The sequence below is a fragment of the Poromitra crassiceps genome (genome assembly GCF_964638095.1).
Source record: "Poromitra crassiceps genome assembly, chromosome: 11".
Lineage (NCBI taxonomy): Eukaryota > Metazoa > Chordata > Actinopteri > Beryciformes > Melamphaidae > Poromitra > Poromitra crassiceps.
This window is the reverse complement of record NC_139643.1, coordinates 1,450,241-1,465,217: the sequence shown is the minus strand read 5'-3', so window position 1 is coordinate 1,465,217 and position 14,977 is coordinate 1,450,241. Positions and strand designations below refer to the sequence as shown.

Here is a 14,977-nt window from a genome sequence, read left to right as displayed (position 1 = left end):
TAAAATTCAAGCCTTTAGCCAAAGCTTCAATAACAGAGCTCAGCTGACAGTTTAACCTGCAAATGAAAACTATTAAAAAAAATATCAAATTAAAATACAATAGGCTACTACAGCACATGCGTAACCTATGCGTAACCTATGTGCGATTCGAAATAACGCACCGCGGTTCCGGCCTTGTGAAAACCACGCCTTGTGCCCGCCTACGCAGCAGTCAAGCGCCGGGATTGGCAAGGAGCGGTATTATTTCCCTTGAGTGACGAGCTGTGAGCGGCGCCTAGCCAATCCCAGCGCTTGACTGCTGTGTAGGCGGGCACCGAGACGACCTCAAAGAACTTTTATGGAAAGAACTGAAAGCTCCATATTGCCCCATTGCAACATCAGCGCCCAGCAGCCTCCGCCATTTTTTATTTTTGGAAGCGTGACAGCGCCAAAAGAACCTCGCACAGGCTCGCAGTGGTCAGCTGCGGTAGCGCGGGCCCCTATAATCAGCCTCTCAACAGTAACTCAACGGGAGAACACTCTAAATTTCGTGGATTCACATCTTTTCTGGGCGTACTGCAAATCTTGACTGAAGTGGTGTAGTGCAGGGATGTAAAACAACAACCATATTGTGGAAACTAAGCAAAATGTTTCGTTTTCTTTGTTAAATAGCTAATGCGGCTGTCGTCCACTCCGTCAGAAGTGTGTTGCCGTGGTTTTAACCTCGGGTCCTTTGCATTTACTATTTATCTTGAAAAAACTAAAAGAAAAAAACTAAAAATTTTGCTTAGTTTCCACAATATGGTTGTTGTTTTACATCCCTGCACTACACCACTTCAATCAAGATTTGCAGTACGCCCAGAAAAGATGTGAATCCACGAAATTTAGAGTGTTCTCCCGTTGAGTTACTGTTTAGAGAGGCTGATTATAGGGGCCCGCGCTACCGCAGCTGACCACTGCGAGGCGCATTCTGTTTCCAAAAATGGCCGGAGTTTCGTCTCTTTCCTTCCATGCTCTTTGACGACCTTCTCTCCTCCTTCTTCTTCTCTCCTCACAACACCACTCTCCAACTCTCCTGTTATCTCCGCACCGCCGCCTAGCGGCCGACTCCAGAACATCACCCAAACATATGAACAGATGACAGTATTCGACAGTACCAGTGTAAGCGACGTGTGTGTGTGTGTGTGTGTGTGTGTGTGTGTGTGTGTGTGTGTGTGTGTGTGTGTGTGTGTCAGTGAATGAAACAGTCGAAGACGTTCTGGGTTTTACTCATAACTTTTAGTGAGGTAATTACCTCACTAAAAGTTATGAGTAAAACATTTGAATACATCCATGTAATTACATGGTAATTAGGGTGCAGCAGCTCATCTCTTTCACCACCACCTCGTTCTCTCATCCTTCTTCTCTCCTCACACCACTCTCCAACTCTCCTGGTATCTCCGCAGCGCTGCTTAGCGGCCGACTCCAGAACATCACCCAAACATATGAACAGATGACAGTGTAGTGGCAATTTAGTAACAAAAAAATGCCACTTGAGGGAATTTGAAGACATTTCCAACTCATTGTGATGCAAAAAGGGAGGTCCGCCATGGAATATGCATTTGACGTTTTATTATTGCAAATATTTTAAAATACACCTAGCCTACAAAAGGCCGGGTGCACTGAGTAATGGTATAAAAACGAGCTCGCAACATTTACATACTAAACAAACAAACATGACAAGACCTAACCCACAGCTGACCACACACGGTTGAAAAACTTTGTGGCTTCCCAGTTGCTGATTCCCTCATGCCGTGCACCTGACCCACCTATGTAGAGTAATGTGAGGGTGATTACTTTGGTGCCCATGCCCTCTAGTGTGCAGGACAGGTGAATCAACTACAGCAATGTTGACACCTGACACCAATATCCATACCACACACATGCACAACATTATGCAAACTTGGTGAGTCCGATTAGATCCACTCCAAAATGTAATGCTACACCCTTCACCAAGTTTCATGAAAATCGGCCCAGTTTCCATAATCCTGCTGACAGACAAACGGCATCGAAAACATAACTTCCTGTGCAGAGGTAACAATTAAACAAGTAGCTACTAGAGTATGCGCCAGCAGAGTTTCTCGGTGGAAGACCTTTTGGGTGCTCTTCAGACAGGATTTGGTGACGCTTGACGATTTGGGTGAATATTAGGCACATTGTAAAGCGCTTTGGATAAAAGCGCTATATATAAAATGCTGATTGGCTGACTGGATTTGGCTATGCTGATTGGCTGGAGGATTTGTCTGTCAAGGCAAGTACTCCCACCCTCTGAAATTACTGTGGACAGCTTGGAGTCCAGACTGAGCAAAACAGAAATGTGAGATCATGTTCAGGATGGTAAACCTGGCAACTGTTCAAGAGTAAACCTGTTTAAGAGCCAAATGACAATATAAACCTAAAATTTTTTTTTAACCAAACTAGGAATCTCGCGTGCTACGCATGCTCGAGTCCTAGGGTGGAGACTCTGGAGATGATGCACCACTTGTCCTCTTCACAATCGGGACAGAGATAACAAGATAACAACACAAAATTAGTGCATATATTTTAATGGGTGGCAACAGTCCGATGGAACCGCCAACAGTGGCTGTGTTCATGTCTTGCTCTTCTTGATGAGTCGCAATGTGTAAAAACATGCAAAAACATGAACAAGTTTAGAAGAAAAAAGTATATGTTAAAAGGTTTTGATACAACATCAGTGAATTGAGAAATTCCCAATAATTAGAGCCTATTAAGAAAACTAGACCAGAGATATTTGTGTGTACATCAACGTTACAGTGAGTATTATTACAACGGTGCCGCGTCTATGTGCCGACAGGCCGCAGTGCCGACAGGTCGCAATGCCGATAGCCCACAAGCAGAACCAGCTGAGCGAGGCGGCGTGCAGCATGTCGGTGGAGCTAACCTCTCCCAGCCCCCACGCCAAACCTAACCTCCCCCCATGCCTAAACCTAACCTCCCCCAGACCCTAACCCAAAACCTAACCTCTCCCAGCCCCCACGCCAAACCTAACCTCCCCCCATGCCATGCCTAAACCTAACCTCCCCCAGACCCTAACCCAAAACCTAACCTCTCCCACCCCCACGCCTAAACCTAAGGTCGGCATTGCGGGTGGTCGGCATAGCGGGTGGTCGGCATAGCGGGTGGACCCCTATTACAACACTAACAACAAAACCCTAAATGTGTGTTTAGAAAGAAGACATTTACAACAACATTGCCCATAGAAAAATAATCACTCTCCAAAAAGCAATAGATGGAGTCAGTGCATTGTCATTTTGTAGTAGCCTCATAGGCCACACACCCTTTTAGGGGGGGGGGGGGGGGGGGAACTCACCATAGGAAAAGATTGAAAAGCAGCCGGAAACATTTCAAACAAACTATTTAAAATGGTTTAAATTAATATTGATATGCCGAAGAGTTGCAGTGTTGTTGGCTTTACTAACAATAAATAAAAAATCCCGGATGGTTTTAGAGTAAGGGTGACACCGTCAATGTGGATATCGAATATGGATACATGTAACCTAGTGGACACTCATCAGTGGGCTGGATACAGCGTTCGTTATAAGGCAAGTAGTAACTAGCTGTATAATTAGCTTATACTTCAAAGCTTCTTCCTCCTCCCCCGGCAATCAAAAGCCTGTTGCTATTTTGCTGAAACTCCAAAGAGATCAGCTAACATTTTCTTATGTGGAGAGGCAGCCACACCAAACTCAATTCAGAAATCTGACAACTAAATGTGGCCTTGCTTATCGGAAAATTAAATACCAACAGAACATAATTTACAGACCTTATGAATCGTTAAAAAACTCTCCATCGGCATACATATTATCTCCCAAGAAGCACTTTGTGAATGTAAAATCTCATGTTTGGAAGTGGTTCGCTGTGCTGGCAACCTACCGCCCTCCACTGTGTATTTTGCAGGGAGAGGACTGTGTGAATCACCAGCAAAACATTGAAATATATTTGGAATCTGTGCTTCTTATTGGAGTATGTGTATGCCGAATTAGAGATAGGCTTACAAGTATTCAGAAAACTCAGCTGAATCCCCCCCACTGCGAGCCGGCCAACTTGTAATATATTGTCATGTCATGGTGTCTTTGGGTCATTTATAAACAAAATGTATTCTGTCCCCCTCCCCTATATTTTTTTTACCGCTCTTTTACATTGAAGTCAACAGCGAGTGGTTTGCTTTTTCCCCCTAAGAGGGGGTAGGGCCATATTGCAGAAAGCTGAGACCAGTTCTTTTGAATGGACCCAAGACCTGGCCGGGTCCACGTCAGGTCCTCGGGTATTCGGTCATACCCGAATAGTAGCTTGGAGACCAAAATCAATTCTGTCTCCAAAAACCTCCCAGGGGAAAAGACACACAGCTCTAGGCTAGACTGGAGAGGCTTCCACTTGTCTTTCAGAAAGACACAGAGAGTGCGCAGCACCATTAGAGAAGGTAGTTGAGTCTCAATTTAAATTCGATTTATTTGAATCCAATTGTGAGTCACAAGGAGAGAGCTTTACCGGAGGAAAGCGGGCAGCAGTAGTGAAAGGGCGTCGGTCGGACCGATGAAAGTCTAGTGCAAGTGGCTCCATCTCATTAAAATCACAGTCGTCTCCTCTCCATCTCATCCAATCAGTCGTCTCCTCGGAAAAGTCGCTCCATAAAAGATACTGGGACGAACAGGTACTATCGCTGGCTTCAAAATAATCAACCTGCCAGTTTTCCAGTGCTGGTTAAAGGAACAGTTCACCCAAAAAGGAAAAATCAGAACGATTGCCCCTCCTCCCCTCTCCCCCGCTGGTCAGCTTTCACATTACAACATATCTTCCGCGATCGGAAACGGAACAGAGTGCACTTGCGTCATCAACTATGCCTGGAGTTTATCCTCGCCCATGTTGTCTATGTGGTTGGCTTTCACACTCGCAAGTGTTCCGTGCCCGGGCAGCCAAAGCGCTCCCCAGACCACCTTTTCAAGTGGATCCTGTCGTGGTTCCCCGTTGCGCACATTCACACTCATCAAACGTTCTGAAACTGGGGTCAATTTGGGGACAAGTGTGCTCGGGAACGGTACCGGGGCACCAGTGAGAAAGCACCTCAAGTCCACAAAACACTCCTGGAGGTTCACAGCGTTGCAGAATTCTCCTAAAAAACGTCCATGGGGACTTGTTGTAAAACATAAAAACAAACAAACAAAATATATAGAATGCCTCCATAGTGCTCGTCTGGCATAATCCAAGTCTCTGGAAGCCCTGAGATGCCAAGTTCATTTGAAAAGATGCCATTGACGCTACGTTTTTAGGCAAAATCTTCACTGTAGCCACTTAGCTCCAAGCCATGCACGCACCCTGTCTGAAGTGGGTGCACAAGCTTGAAGGCTCATAGATGCGCCGCGCGCGCTCTTCGTCTGGATCTCACCTCCTGTGATCTCACCTCCTCTGTTGAATCACCTCCTCTGTTGAATCCACACTTTTCACCAAAGGATCCAGGGAAGAAAAACAGGAAGGACTTCTAGCAGTGCATGTACCCACTCACCTTCAAGCTTGTGCACTCACTTCAGACGGGGTGCGAGCTAACGTGAAGCTTGGAGCTAAGCTTCTATAGTGAAGATTGAAGGAGTGTAAAATAATGCAAATCTTGTCCGCATTGTTGTTTTCTCGTGACAGCATTTGTGCGTCAGCTGTTTTGTTCTACAGTTGTTACTCATTTAATTTGGCCACTTTAATGCTGGGTTTGTGGAAGCTTTGTGGAGTTTGTGGAAGCTTTTCTTATTTCAATCTTTTCTTTGTTCCGCCCCCTCACTGCTGCCACGACAATGCAGCAGTACCACAGCAAAGTGGCAGAACGAAATGAGAAACAAATGTAGGCACACTTCTTATAAAATGCTGCTTCTTATATTGAGAAAATTCAATAATTTGATAGAAACATAAAAAAAATCCTCATCACAGTTTCTCTGATTCATCGTTCTCCTCAAGTGATGTCGGTGAAGCAAACGTGTCTTCCTGCGCCGCCGCGGCTGCCGTGGGCGACCCGGTAGTCTTCTCATAGGTCCTACTGCGCTGCCGCCTCAGTGTCTGGCTCTGCAGCTCCTTCACCTCCCGCAGGACCTCCTGCGCCTCCTTCCATGACCACACGGCTTCTTCCAGGAGGCGCTCTGCCTCGGCGCGCCTCCTCCCGACCTCGGACTCCTCCTCCAGCGGGGAGGGAGGGCAGAGGGCCGGGGTGGCAGCAGACGGAGGGGTGAGGCACCGGTTGTCGGGGGTCCTTGGCTGCGGGGAGCGGGAGGAGTCGAAGCTCTTTTGCCGGAGAAGTTCTGTAGCCTTGATGAGAGGAGACCCGGTACTCCTCGGCTGGGGGGAGTCTAGAGATGAAATTTCACAATTATAGTGAGTGACCAAGATTATCACGGTTATCGTTATTTTCATGGTATTGTTAAAATGTGCTGAAATGTTCAAAAAAGTACTGCTACATATAGTCATTTCACCAAGGCTGCCTGACTGTTGCTAAATTTGGTTGACAGCATTTACTGTGTTTTTCAAAGCGCTGTAATCATGGTAACACGCTTTTAATGATAATTAAAATTTTAAACTGTGCTAACCGTCAGGAGTTTTATCACGGTTTATGAAACCGGTAATCATTTCATCCCTTGGGGAGTCAAAGGACCGGGAGAGGCTGGGGGAGTTCTTATGACTCCGACTTGGCGACTCCTTCTCACTCCTCAGCTGAGGCGAGTGGGATCCTTTGACTTGAGAGGGGTCGGTTCCTCTGACGCATGGAGACGATTCGGGCGACTTCCGGCTGGGGGAGTTGGCCTCCTGGCCGGATGCTCCCCCGGGTTTTGCTGAGTTAGCCTCTTTGAAAGGGACTGACTCTGAGCTTTTCATTGGAGGAGAGTCGGTGACGGTCAGACGAGGAGAATCTTTTGTTCGTGGGGAGTCGTTTGGTTTGGCAGCAGGTGACTCTGATCCTCTGGAGTGAGGTGCGTCGGCCCCTCTGGAGCGGTTCCTCTTGGCTTTGGAGCGAGGAGACTCTCTTCCTCTCAGGCGAGGAGAGTCTTTCCCCCGGAGGCGAGGGGAGTCGCTGCCTCTGCTCCTCGGCGACCCAGAGGACCTGCTGATGAGAATGAAAACAACAATCAATTTCAGTTGGTAGTAGGGCTGAACTGAATTTTTTTTTTTTTTCAAATTTGACTATTCTATTGAGGTTTTCCACGAATATCCGAATGTCTGCCATGACATGAGTTTTTTTTGTTAAATCAACTTTCTTGAATGAATATAACTGCAGTGAACATTGCACAGACAGTACAGTACAAATGTTGTACTAATAGAGTAGGCTACCGCAGGGATGACATATTTTTGTAGTCGGTAGTCAGAAGTACCGGACATGTTGGATCTTACGGGGGAAAGTTAATGGGGTTTTACTTTGTGCCTGTGTGTGTGTGTGTGTGTGTACGTGTCTGTCTCTTGTGTGCATGTGAGTGAGTGAATTGATGACATCACTGGATGATGTCACAATTTATGACATCACTGATGACATCATCAATGGGACTTTGTGTGTGTGTGAATTTATGACATCACTGATGGTGTCATCAGTGGGACTTTTATGACATCACTGATGACATCATCACTGGGACCTTGTGTGCGTGTGTTTGAGTGAATTTATGACATCACTGATTATGTCCAGAATCATAAGTGTTTGTCTGTGTTTGTTGTAGAATGTTTGATTTGTGCCATAGGCTTAAGGAACAGCCCAGACAGACCTGGAGTGCGGAGACTCGGAGCCTCGGAGGTGGTGCAGGCGAGGGGAGTCGATCCCCTTCAGGTAGGACGACTCCCATGGCTCGCCCCGCTCTGCCCTGGCTTTCTGCTGCTCCTGCCAACCACAACACAAAGGAACACATCTTTTCTCTTTCTAAAGGTTGATTCATGCTCACTGTGGAGTGTGCGGGGTTTGATTCATGGTCACTGTGGAGTGTGAGGGGTTGGCGGTGTTTGCGGCAAGGCCGTTCTCTCCCCAGAGCCACAGTGTTTTATGGTCAATGCGGTAACATTGGTGTCCATGGAAAGCACAGAATCAGCTGTCAGTTTGCGTGAATAATACTTCCCTAGCAACCGCAATCAACATAGCAACCATTAGCCAATCAGCCTCGGAAATGACTGCGGCGTTTGCGGAGGCCTCTGGAGTTTCATTTTTTGAGAGGAGGGTGGAGTTCGGTGCGGACCCTCGCAGACACTGCCGCTCAGACCCTCTGCACCGCCAACCCCGGACACACCGCAGTAACAATACATTTGCCTTAAGTATTCATCTCATAGAATCCTAACAGACAATGGCATGTGATGTGTTTACGAACTCTGTTAAAGTAAAAAAAAGAAAATGTTGTAATGTAGGTACAGTTTAGTGTGCATTTTAAATGTTAGCGAGATGATCCAGAGTGGGACACAGCTGCTGTGTTTCTCTTTGCATTGAAGACTTTGTCACTCGTTAGTGTGAAAAGGTAGCCTGGTTAAAAGCATCCTGATCACATTGTAGAGGATTGCCTCGGAGTTTGCATGGTGCCAGCTGGGGGTTAATTCTGACAAATATTTTAGTTTAGTTTTTAAGGTCAATCCCCTACATGGATACATGAACCAAAGTTCCCTTCACTCTGTCATGAACTCTCACATTGCCTAAATCCAAAACACCAAGCAATAACAGTAATACCAACACTGCACACAATAAACCAGCAAGACACAGAGAGACACTGCACACAGGTAAAGTTAAGAAAAAACTCAATACAAACTGTATTGAAGCACAACCCAAAATAAAATGTCCTTTACAGGCAGTCCAATAATTCACAGATTAGATAAATATTCAATAATCCACCCATAAAAGAGTTCAGTTCCAACAGAAAACACTTAAATAGTAATCCAACAAAAATACGGTTCAGAGTTATCCCACTTCCCAACAAATATCTTTGGCAAAAAACAACTCAATCCCGTTCAGTTTTTTCCCCCACAGAGTGATAGCTCTTCCTAAGTGTGGGAGGGTCACTATGACTCTGTAGACAGAGAGCCAATGGCAGTAGGGCACTAGAACCTGTAGAAGGCATAAATAGGGGTGGAGCAATTGAGGAAGCCCTTTGTCCTCCATTATCCAAAAGCTGGCAACAGAAGCAGGTTGCTGCTGGTGTGAAACAGATGCAAGGTCAAAACTCATCTTACAGCCTACGTCCCTGCAAATGAGATTTGGCTATAGGCTTAAAACATGCCCTATGTTGTAGGTGTATGTTTGGCTTGACTGGCAGAGGGAACCGACAAGTAGAAGCGGAGTTGACAAATAATTCCAGTGGAAGGTAATTTCCCACTGAATATTGTATCCGCTTTAACATATATTTTGTTTGTTTTGTTTGTTTTGTTTTGTGTTGCAATTTATTCCAACAATGCCTTTGTCTATTTCAGGTGCCATTTTGTTTAGAGAGTATGGGGAGCTGATTGGGCCATGTCATATATGTCAAAGAGGTAACTTATTTGTGCTTGATATAAAGTCTGTTTCATTAAAAATGCTTTTCATTGTGTAATGCAGAGGAAACTAAGAACTGTGTCCTTTTCAGACAACAAGCTGCTGTTTATGGGCCACGCTGCTGTAGGCCAACCACTGTTTTCCTGACTCTAAAATAATCTAGTTACACCACCTCTGTAGGATAGGGGCCAGTCCAGAGTATTTTATATTCACTGTATGTGTATCATTCAAGTACTGTTCTCCCTCAGCTTTGACCAGAGTAAAGTGGTCGGCCCAGGCATAAAGTAAGGAGCACTACTGTGATTGGTGTGCCTTTGGCCTTGATTGTGGCGTTCCTTAGTGTCTTTTGAATCTCTGACTTGCTTGTAGTGGTTTGAACCCGAGTCCCATTTGAACTTCACAGAGTGTTTGAGGTTTTTACCTCCTTGAGTGTGTCTATTACTCATAGGGAGTGTGCCACCTTTATGCCTGTGCCACCGCTACTATTTCATGTGTTGCTGATGAATTGAGAGCATACTCACTGGCCTCACTGGCGTCACCATGTTAAAGGCACAGGGCAAATTGCTCTCGGTGAGGGCCTGACAGCCATTGGCTGAACAGCGAAGGTGTAGCAGCGTATGAATTGAATGGATGAAATGATGAATGACACAATAACAATGTTTATGGCAGATCGCCACAATGTGACCTCAAATTCTGTTTGACTCTACGTGTCAGTCTGGCCTTCCAGCCGTCCGCATCGATTTCAGTGGGTGGGAGCACTTGACAGACAACTCCGTCAGCCAATAAGGGCGTCGCCAAATCCAATCCAAATCCAGTGTGAAGAACGGAGAAAACATAAATTATTTTCCGCTGAGAAACTCTGCTGGTGCAAACTCTTGTTCTTGTTCAATTGTCGTTATCCAGTCTATTCCTGCAATAACTGCATTTACGGCTGTGTTTCCTCTACTAACGTTGCCGCTAGATGCTTCAATAAACGACATTACACTCTACACTCTTACACATTATACACTACACTATTACACTATTGTCATGGCTGTCATGGCGCCGCACGAGTGGCAGCCTGCTGCAGCAGCTCTCGTTGCTTAAGTTTTCTCTGTTTGTTTTCTCTGTCTTTCCTCTCGTTAAAGTGTGTATTATGGAGATCAAGGTCACTGTGCTTGAGGTGTCTTTTTAAATATTTTTATTGGTTGCGATTCCGTGCGGGGAACATGAAAACAGCGTTGTTTATAGCAGAGAGCAGCTACTAGCGCTCAACACAGCACTGCTAACGTTACCCGAGGAGAGACCCAATGTTCCCTGTGAGCTTAGGAGGAGGAGACGGGGGACTCGGGCCGGAGTGCAGCGCCGAATCAGGAGGAAACGCTATAGACCTGTCCTCCCGACAATTGTTATGGGGAATGTCAGATCACTCCCCCCCAAAATGGACGAGCTAGCAGCGCTAACCCGGCATGAGAGGACTTACCGGGAGAGCAGTGTTCTGATTTTCTCGGAGTCATGGCTTACTGCGCAGATTCCAAATACAACCGCTACGCTGGATGGTTTCCAGCTGATCAGGGCAGACAGGACAGCAGATAGTGGTAAGAAGAGAGGAGGGGGCGTGGCAATGTTTGTCAATGACAAGTGGTGCAATCCTGGTCATATCACCATTAAAGAACAATTCTGCAATAAGTATATTGAACTGCTGGCAGTTGGTATGAGGCCCCACTATCTCCCGCGGGAATTTTCACACACTATTGTGATAGCGGTGTACATCCCCCCCTCTGCCAATGCTAGTGCTGCCTGTGATAAACTCCACTCAGTGACAAGCACACTGCAGACACAACACCCACAGGCCCTCTTGTTAATTTCTGGGGATTTTAACCATGCCCCACCATCGTCCACTCTGCCCACCTTCACCCAATATGTGACATGCCACACCAGAGATAATTAAATACTGGACTTATTTTATGCCAACACTAAGGAGGCTTATAGTTCATCAGCCCTCTCCCCACTCGGAAGTTCTGATCACAACCTGGTGCATCTACTGCCTGTGTATAAACCTCTTGTACAGAGGCAACCAGCTGTCACCCGGACTGTGAGGAGGTGGTCCAGGGAGGTGGAGGAGACCCTGCAGGTCTGCTTCGACATAACCATATGGGAGATATTTTGTGAGTCTCACGGGGAGGACATCGACAGTCTCACCAACTGCATCACAGACTACATTAACTTCTGTGTTGAGAACACTGTACCTACAAGAACTGTACGGTGTTTCTCAAACAACAAGCCTTGGATTAATCGAGACATAAAGGCTCTCTTAAAGGAGAAAAAGAGGGCCTTTAGGTCTGGAAACAGGGAGGAGCTGAAGGCTGTGCAGAAGGAGCTGCGGAAGAAGATCAGGGAGGGGAAGGACAAATACAGGAGGAAGATGGAGGATGAGCTGCGGAGGTGTAACATCAGTGGTGTCTGGAGAGGACTGAAGACCATCTCTGGCCATAAGGAACACAGCTCTCAGGCTGCTGGGGACCAAAAGTGGGTGAACGAGCTGAACTCTTTCTTCAACAGATTTGTATCAGACGTCTGCTCCCCCCCTGGCTCAGTCACCACCGGCCCTCCCCCTCCTGTCCCCTCCCCCCAGCACTCAGCCCCCCTGCTCCAGCCTGTCCCTCACAACACTCCAGGTCAGCAAACAGCTGAAGAGGATCAAGGTAAAGAAGGCGGCGGGTCCAGATTAGATCAGCTCCAGGCTCCTGAAGTCCTGCGCAGACCAACTGTGTGGGATCATCACGTACACTTACAATCTGAGCCTGAAGCTAGGGAAGGTGCCACAGCTGTGGAAAAAATCATGCGTGGTTCCTGTTCCCAAAACCCCGCATCCCAAGGACCTAAACAGCTACAGGCCTGTGGCGCTAACATCCCATCTGATGAAGACACTGGAGAGGCTGGTCCTGAGTCATCTCCGCCCTCTGGTGAGCCCATCAATGGACCCGTTACAGTTCGCCTACCAGCCTGGGATCGGGGTGGACGACGCTGTCATCTTCCTTCAGCACAGGGCCCTCTCTCACCTGGAAAAGCCTGGCAACAGTGTTAGGATTATGTTTTTTGATTTTTCCAGCGCATTTAACACCATACAGCCTGCGCTTCTGAGGAACAAGCTGGAAATCATGGGTGTGGATCCTCTCCTGTCAGCATGGACGCTGGACTACCTTACAAACCGACCACAATATGTGAGGGCACGGGACTGTGTGTCAGACACAGTGGTCTGCAGTACAGGGGCCCCGCAGGGAACGGTCCTGGCCCCGTTCTTTTTCACTGCATACACACTGCAGACTTCACACACACCTGCAGAAGTTTTCTGACGACTCTGCGATCGTCGGTCTCATCATTCACTGGAGACGACGACGCAGAGTACAGAGGACTGATACAGGACTTTGTGGACTGGTGCCTGCGGAACCACCTCCAGCTCAACGCCGGGAAGACCAAGGAGCTGGTGGTGGATTTCCGCAGGCGTGGTCCCCCACCCCCAACTCTGGTGAACATCCAGGGAAAAGACATTGAGAGGGTAACATCCTACAAGTACCTGGGTGTTCACCTGAACAATAAACTGGACTGGTCAGACAATACTACGGCACTTTATAAGAAAGGACAGAGTAGGCTGTACCGTAGGCTGTACCTACTGAGGAGGCTGAGGTCATTTGGGGTGCAGGGGGCACTGCTGAGGTCTTTCTATGACACAGTGGTGGCCTCTGCCCTCTTCTTTGGTGTGGCCTGTTGGGGCAGCAGCATCTCAGCCACGGACAGGAAGAGCTGAGCTCTGTCCTAGGCTGCCGCCTGGACTCAGCGGAGGTGGTGGGTGTGCAGCGGATGAGAGCAAAGCTGGCCTCTCTGATGGAGAACAACTCCCATCCTCTGCATGACACTGTGACAGCCCTGGAGAGCTCCCTCACCACCAACAGACTAGTTCATCCAAAGTGTGTGAGGGAGCGTTTTTGGAGTTCTTTCCTCCCAGCGGCTGTCAGACTTTTTAATTCTGTACACTCTTGAGTGAACAATGGTTTTAAATTGTTGCTAGAATGGCTGCTAAATGCACTTTTTATCTAGCACTTTAATGTAATTTTGTGCTTTTAATGCAATTCTTAGTTGTGTAATTGCTATATTCAGTTTTTACTATTGTTGAGCATACGTGCTATTATGTTGCTGTCTCTTTTTTTAACCCTGTCCACTTGCTGCTGTAGCACTGAAATTTCCCCTTGTGGGACGAATAAAGGATTATCTTATCTTATCTTATATTATCTTATTACTGTTTTTCCAGGGGCAGCCCTGATTGGTTCAGTTACGTCCTCAACTATGACACACGGTCCCTGATTGGCCCGGTTATGTCATCAACTATGACACACAGCCTCTGATTGGCCCGTTATGTCATCAACTATGAAACAGTCCCTGATTGGCCGGGTTACATAATCCAGACTGATCCTTGGAGTGAAACAAAATATGAGGTCATGTTATCAGCAGGGCTGGACTGCAATGTAATTCTACCGGTGCAATGGCCGGTGGGCCGCTGGCTAGTGGGCCGGTCAGGTTGGTGAAAAAGTATGTATTATGTATTTGATTGGGCCGGTAGCGGCCCATTCAGGCGTCAATAATGAATGATTCTGGAGTGAGACAGCCCCTCTAACCAATCAACGTTGGTCCACGTGGGTCTGGGCCGGCCGTCAGCGGCCCATTCAGGCGTCAATCATGAATGACTCTGGTCTCTGGAGTGAGACCGGCCCTCTAACCAATCAACGTTGGTCCACGTACAATTGGGCCAGCCCATAGCAACTGTCTGTCACTTCAATCACAGTGTTTTCAATCACAGTGGCGCTGCATCATGGCACCACGTCCACCTAAACGGCCAGGTGGAGCCGAAAAGATTCGGTTGCAAAAGAAGAGACGCCTGAAAGAAGATGCTGCCAAATGTTTTAAAATCACTGACTTCACATCGACGTCGTCGTCTGCGTCTCACTCGTTTGAGGTAAGTGTGGCAGCTATTTGAATTTGACCAAACGATAGGATTCTGGCTTGTAGCCTTGACGTGGTACACGCCAAACTCTATTAGAAAATGTGGCAATTTAACACACTGCCTTCCTTGATATCGACAATCGCACCTACCTGGTAGAAAACGACCTAAAGGCCTTCACAAATTCGTAGAGCCTGCTGGTAAATTCGGCGTACATATGATCGACCAAGCACTACTTAATTTCAACAAAATGACAACTTTTAGGATTGGTGCACACTGCTAGGTAATCGATGAGTGAGCTAGCTAACGTAACGTTATTCATGGTGGTAGCCAGGTGGGTTAAACGGCAACAACGACGTTATGATTTTCACGTTTTTATAACGTTTAGATTAATATCTAAACTGTGCTTATTAGAGTAACTTATAAACAATATTTCATTTCCAATGACTTGCTTGCTGTAACAGACTATGGGGAAAGATACATCAGACATATGGGAAATG

The 14,977-nt window shown here is 46.9% G+C and overlaps 1 protein-coding gene across 1 annotated transcript in view; it reads right to left on the bottom strand.

Moving 5' to 3' along the window:
* Nucleotides 1–5,946: 5,946 nt before the first annotated feature.
* Nucleotides 5,947–14,977, bottom strand: part of LOC310785719 (uncharacterized protein) — a gene marked incomplete at its 3' end in the record, with an annotated part of 93,232 nt that continues 84,201 nt past the window's right edge. Inside the window, exons 9-11 of the mRNA XM_083646855.1 lie at nucleotides 7,764–7,876; nucleotides 6,603–7,117; nucleotides 5,947–6,365 (exon numbers count right to left, since the gene is read on the bottom strand). Of these exons, the coding sequence (XP_083502981.1) occupies nucleotides 5,947–6,365; nucleotides 6,603–7,117; nucleotides 7,764–7,876 (1,047 nt within the window). The remainder of the gene's footprint in view (nucleotides 6,366–6,602; nucleotides 7,118–7,763; nucleotides 7,877–14,977) is intronic.